Here is a 6,934-nt window from a genome sequence, read left to right as displayed (position 1 = left end):
TTCTTTCTGGAGTTATTTCTCCACTGATCTCCAGTAACATATTTGGCACCTACTGACCTGGGGAGTTCCTCTTTCAGTATCCTATCATTTTCCCTTTTCATACTGTTCATAGGGTTCTCAAGGCAAGAATACTGAACGGTTTGCCATTCCCTTCTCCAGTGGACCACATTCTGTCCGTGGTAGTGGAATGCAAACTGGTACAGCCACTATGGAAAATAGTGTGGAGGTTCCTCAAAAAATTAAAAATACAGCTATTATATGATCCAGCAGCCCCACTTCTGTGTATATATTCAAAGAAAATGAAATCATTATCTCCAAGAGATATCTGCACCTCAATGTTCATTGCAGCAATTTTGACAATAGCCAAGAATGGAAACAATCTAATTGTCCATCTACAGACGAACAGATAAAGAGAATATGATATATATATATATGGTAGAATATCATTCAGTGATGAGAAAGAAAGATGTCTAGCCATTTTTAACACAGATGGACCTTGAGGATATTTTGCTTAGTGAAATAAGTCAGAGAAAGACAAATACTGCATTATATCACATCTATGTAAAATCTTAAAAAGTTGAACTCAGGAATCTAATGTACATCATAGTGATTATTGTCAACAATTATGCATTATATACTTAAATTTGCTAATAGAGAAGATCTTCAATGTTCTGGCCACCAAAGAGAAACAGTAATTATGTGAGTGGATGGAGGTGTTAGCTAATGTTATGGAGGTAATCATTTTGCAATATATCAGTTCAGTTCAGTTCAGTCATGACTCTTTGCGACCCCATGAGTTGGAGCACGCCAGACCTCCCTGTCCATTGCCAGCTCCCAGAATTTACCCAAACTCATGTGCATCGAGTCGGTGATGCCATCCAGCCATCTCATCCTCTGTCGTCCCCTTCTCCTCCTGCCCCCAATCCCTCCCAGCATCAGAGTCTTTTACAATGAGTCAAATCTTCACATGAGATGGCCAAAGTATTGGAGTTTCAGCCTCAGCATCAGTCCTTCCAATGAACACTCAGGACTGGTCTCCTTTAGGATGGACTGGTTGGATCTCCTTGCAGTCCAAGGGAATCTCAAGAGTCTTCTCCAGCACCGCAGTTCAAAAGCATCAGTTCTTCAGCACTCAGCTTTCTTCACAGTCCAACTCTCACATCCATACATGACCACAGGAAAAACCATAGCCTTGACTATATAAGTGTATCAAATTAATACATTGTATAATAAAAAGCAGAGACATTACTTTGCCAACAAAAGTCCATCTAGTCAAGGCTTAGCAGCATACCAGTCTTAGCCCTGAAAATGCAGCTTTCCAATGACTATCATAAAATAACAGCTGAAATGTCTCTAAACAAAATATTTGAGAATATTAGCGAGGAAAATTTGTTTTTCTCTTTCTTCAAAATAGAAAGAGTGTCAAACAGTACATCTTTTTATTGTAACTATTACAATGAATGTTACTATTATTTAATTATTCCCCAGGAAACTTTTGCAAAACTTGATTAGTGGCAGCTCAAGAGAAGATAATAACTTACTCTGTAAGTGCACTATTCCTCAAGGAATAGCAGGGCTTGGGGTTTCATTGTAAATAGACAATTCTAAACTCATTTCATCTGCTGAGCAAATACTTTCAAAATATCGGGGCATGGCTCCCAAATCTCAAAAGGCCATGATGCAAGGAAATGAATATAAACAACACCTTCATCTGGGAGTTCATCTTGACTATGAATATGACCCTTGAAGCTGGGGAGAAAAAACTCTTAAAATTCACTCTTTGTTTCTCATGGCAGGTTACAAACTGGATCCGCCATCTCATCAGAAGTCCCTCACATGCTATGGGAATATTTTATTTCCCCTCTCTGACTTTTCTTCTTGGCACACATCCAAGGAGTGAGTTAAATTTTTTCATGCCCTATTTCAAATGCTGAGATTTTTGCATACATGGATTTACTGATAAGTGTTTTCTTCTTGTTCTAATATTGTAAATATATGATTACAATAAAATTCAGACAGAGAATTTTTAAATATTAATTTTCTCTTTTCCTGAGCTTTAGGAAATATACATAATTTTCTGATTCCTTTAAAATACTGATGGGTATTGTTTACAAAGAGACCTGGTGATTTTATTTTTTAAATGTATAATGGTAAATTACTGGAAGTGGATTTATTACCAATATTATAATGAATTTTGTTTTTTGTTCAGTAGAAATAATATGACAAATCTCTGATTCCACTCTGACATCACAGCTCTCCAACCCACATATTGCTCTCAGGCTCATTAGTTTCATGTGTCTTCCTTAAGTGATAAAACACCATTCAGCATCTGTATGTTTCCTGTTTCTTGTATTTCTAGGATATTCTTTGGATTGTGACTTTATACAATTAGTATTCCCAAGAAAATCTGTAACAGGAGACCCAAGCAGGGTGAGTATTGACATGGACTTGACTTGCCGTTGTTAGGGTGCCATTGTCGATTGCATCGCATGCTCCGCCACTCAGTCATCTCTGACTCTACAATACAATAGACTGTAGCCCGCCAGGCTCCTCTGTCCATGGGAATTTCCAGGCGAGAATACTGGAGTGGGTTGCCATTTCCTCCTGCTGGAGATCTTCTCAACCCAGAGATTGAACACACATCTCCTGTCTCCTGCCTTGCAGGCAGATTCCTTACTGCTGAGCCATCGGGGAAGTCCTTGTCAGTAAAAATGAGCAATTTCAATATAATCAAACAGCGTTTCAAGGTATCAGGACACCCACTGCAATATAAAAGACAAAAATTAAGTGAGTTTTAAAAATTCAGTCAAATGAGTTATGAAGCTACCACTAAGACATGTGTTTTAGCTGGGCTTTTTCTTCAATAAAAGCAGCAGAATAATTTGTGGATATCTAAGGGTAATTTTGAAGCTTATTCATATGAATTGCCTCAATGTTATGCTTTTTCTCTTTGTTTCTGCATATTTTGTATTCACTGTATGTGCTTAAGTACAATTTATATGTTCTTAAGTGAAAGACACTCTCATTTATAGTGACTAGCCAAGATTACTAGCTCCATAGCTTCAGTTTCTAGACAAGATGACATTTATTCTTTCTCAGCTACTGTACAAACGCTTCAGTTGAGAAAAATCATATAATTATTCATGATAAAATTCTTAAATAATCTTCTTTTGCAAAATCTTGCTTCACAATTGCAATAGATCAAAGGAGACTGTCTTTGAGGACAAAATAAACACACACACACACACACACACACACACACAGAAGCACCTGTGTGCCACCTGATATAATGTGATTGCTATGAGAAACAAACAGATTGAACTAACAGCTTGCATTCAGACTTGATAAAATCTATATATCCCCATGAGCAATGAAAATACATAAATAACAGTCCTTTCACTTTAGGTGCCAAATGTGATAGCCAAGAGTAGGCTTCTAAGAAAGCAAGACATAAAGCTTTGATTCAATAATTGCAAACTAGGGGAAGAGGGGAGCAAGAATGATTAAGCAAGATATTCCATGTCAAGATTGTCTCAATAGAAGATGCCTAGAATGAATATAAAAATGTTTCAGAGGTTATGTGTAGAAAAGAGAAAAAGAGACCAAACATAGAAAGCAGCTATGAAAATAATGGAAATGCCATGCACACAAATCAAAATCTTTTCTCTACGTCACAACTTTTTTGCAGCAAAATGGGCCAAGTCTAGTCACATTCAACAGGGCAGTCACTCCAAGTAGTTGCTCTCCTTAAGGTCCATTGCCCCAGGTGGCATATCTAGTTCTCATGTTCATGAGATGATATCAAAATTTTCAAGCTGAGATATTTAGGTGCCAAAGGTTAGGGCTTTTCTCGTGCTGTGGAACTGAATCCAACAGGCCGGACAGAGAAAAAACATTCTTGTACGCCAAACGTGTTTAGCACAGTCACATAATATACCACCTGTGCTGATACCAGAGAAGCCCTTTTCATCATTACTTAACAATGTCTTGCTGCTGCTGCTAAGTCGTTTCAGTTGTGTTCGACTCTGTGCGACCCCACAGACAGTAGCCCACCAGGCTCCCCCGTCCCTGGGGTTCTCCAGGCAAGAACACTGGAGTGGGTTGCCATTTCCTTCTCCAGTGCATGAAAGTGAAAAGTGAAAGTAAAGTCCCTCAGTCATGTCTGACTCTTAGCGACCCCATGGACTGCAGCCTACCAGGCTCCTGTGTCCATGGTATTTTCCGGGCAAGAGTGCTGGAGTGGAATGCCATTGCCTTCTCTGAACAATGTCTGAAACAAGCACAAAAAGAAATATTCCCTGTATCCTTTCTTTGTTATCTCAGTGAGACAGAGCCTTTTGAAATTTCATTTGCTATTATTATCAATATCACTAATTACAAAAAACTAATTTTACATAATACTTTAGAAATTCCACATATGCTGATTTGTATGTACTATTCTTTTTTATGGTAAATAGATGAGGAAACACACATAGAAGGTTGTGACTTACTCAGAATTACACACTTTACACTTATGTGTTATCCAGGATCCCAATCTAGTTTAATGTTTGTGCCAAACCGTGTTCTTATTTATATTATCATTTGCATCTTATCAAAATGAAGGTCTTCCCTGGTGGCTCAGCAGGAAAGAATCCACCTACAAATGCAGGAAGATACCCTGGAGAAGGAAATGACAATCCATTCTGGTATTCTTGCGTGGGAAACCCCATGGACAGAGGAGCCTGGCGGGCTATAGTGCATGAGGTCACCAAAGAGTCAGACATGACTACCTGACTAAACAATAACATCAAAATGAAATCATACTCTTGGGCAATAGGTTATGATGATCACAGTTTGAGTGCTTTAAAACAAAACTCATTGTTTATTACTTAATCTCCTCAAAATGGTAATGAAATTAGGATTTTTCAGGAAGAATCAGTATACTCTGTTAAAGTTCAGTAACTTCTATCATCCCATGTCTCCCAGATTAATGAATATGTCCAGCAGAGAAACCACCCACTGTGTTACTCACTTTATCCTCTTGGGCTTTTCCTCAAGCCCAGAAATGCAGCTCCTCTACTTCGGGCTCTTCTCAGCAGCCTATATCCTGACCCTGATGGGGAACACAGCCATTGTCTGTGCTGTGTGGTGGGATCAGCGCCTTCACACCCCCATGTACATCTTCTTGGGGAATTTCTCTTTCCTGGAAATATGTTATGTCACCACAACCGTCCCTAATATGTTGGCCAACTTCCTGTCCTCAAGCAAGTCCATCTCCTTCGTGAGTTGTTTTGCACAGTTCTACTTCTTCTTCTCTTTCGGGTGTGATGAGGGCTTCTACCTTTGCATCATGGCCTTTGACAGGTATCTTGCCATCTGCCGTCCTCTGCATTACCCATGCATCATGACTAAAGAGCTCTACACTGGCCTCATCATCTTTGGGTGGTCCTGTGGGTTCATTCTCTTCCTAACCCCAGTTGTTCTCATTTCACAGTTGCCCTTTTGCAACCCAAATATCATTGACCATTTTATGTGTGATCCTGTCCCATTGATGATGCTGTCCTGTTCTGAAGACATCACCACACAACTCATTTACTCTGCTTTCAATGCTGTTTTCATGACTGGCACCTTTCTCTTCATCCTTTGCTCCTATGCGCTGGTGATTCTGGCTGTGTTAAGGATGCCCTCAGCAGCCAGCAAACGCAAGGCTTTCTCTACTTGTGCTTCTCATCTAGCTGTGGTAATTCTGTTTTTTGGCTCTGTTATGGTGATGTATGTTAGTCCTGGATCAGGACACCCAGGGAAAGTGCAAAAAATTGTGACCTTATTTTATTCTGTAATAACACCCCTCTGCAATCCTCTAATTTATAGCCTCAGGAACAGTGAGATGAAGGCTGCTCTAAAGAAAGTCTTTTGGGCTGAAATATCTGTTCTTAAAACATAAATCAGAAGTCATAGTGAACTAAGTTGCAACACAAGCTATCTGAATAAGACACGAACAAGATAGTTTTCTAGAAAATTTAATAATAATTTTGGTTAAGAACTGTTACAATAAAGCCTACTATTATCATAAAAGTAACCCACTACATGAGGATTAGTCTTTTTTAAGAAATAAAATTGTCTTAAGAAAATTGATCTTTTCATTATAACCAAGCTTTTAAAAGGAAGTATAAATCTGCTTTGTATTTCAGAATTGAAACAATATATAAGGATTCAACAGGATTCATAAACTTGTTTTGATATTTACACTGCAAAATATTCTCCACTGGTAGTGACTGAGTAAAAGGAAGGATTACTGTATGAAATAAGTACAGCCTTACAGGTGTGATATTTTCACTCTGCTCCAAAGAATAATTCATGTTTCTACTCTAAGGATCATAAAGAAACAAATAGCCTTAGATGGATATTAAATAGTAAGTCAGAAAGTACTCAAAATAAGAATTAGGGATTTAGTGGCTAGTGTTTATTCAAATAGTGTTAAGATATATGCTAAATGTAAGGGCATTAGTCAGGACTTAACTCCCTATGCTGCAAATCCAGTGTCAATTGATAGGTTGTAGGACCATATTTTATTTCAATATTTTTGCCATTTGACATATTTAAGTATTATCCAAAATGTGTCTAAAGATCTTCTATTTAAAATATATAATTACAATATATAATACAATATATACTTACAAATGTTTGTTTGATTATGCATTTTATTTTCAACCTTAGTACATATTATTTAAAGATGATTCTAAGAATATAACAGAGAAATAAAGTGTAATTTAAGGGAGCCACACTTATAGCCTTCAGAAAATCATCTGTTCCACAAAGTAAAGTACAACTGAAATTGGGCTTCCTTTAAGAAAGAACCAAGAATTTGAAGTTGTCTGGACATGGAGGGACAGAATTTCTGGGGGTTCAATAACAAGTTTTCTCTGTCCTATTTCACAAAATGGACTGAATGGGT

General features: G+C 37.8%; 1 protein-coding gene across 1 annotated transcript; it reads left to right on the top strand.

Annotated features, from left to right (window-relative positions):
- Positions 1-4,969: 4,969 nt before the first annotated feature.
- Positions 4,970-5,923, top strand: LOC128054169 (olfactory receptor 11G2-like). Its single transcript, XM_052646772.1, has one exon. The coding sequence runs from the start codon at positions 4,970-4,972 to the stop codon at positions 5,921-5,923; it is 954 nt and encodes a 317-aa protein (XP_052502732.1).
- Positions 5,924-6,934: the final 1,011 nt, after the last annotated feature.

This window comes from Budorcas taxicolor, chromosome 10, assembly GCF_023091745.1.
Source record: "Budorcas taxicolor isolate Tak-1 chromosome 10, Takin1.1, whole genome shotgun sequence".
In the NCBI taxonomy this organism is placed as follows: Eukaryota; Metazoa; Chordata; class Mammalia; order Artiodactyla; family Bovidae; genus Budorcas; species Budorcas taxicolor.
The sequence above is the reverse complement of the archived record's forward strand: the minus strand, read 5'-3'. Positions and strand labels throughout refer to the sequence as shown.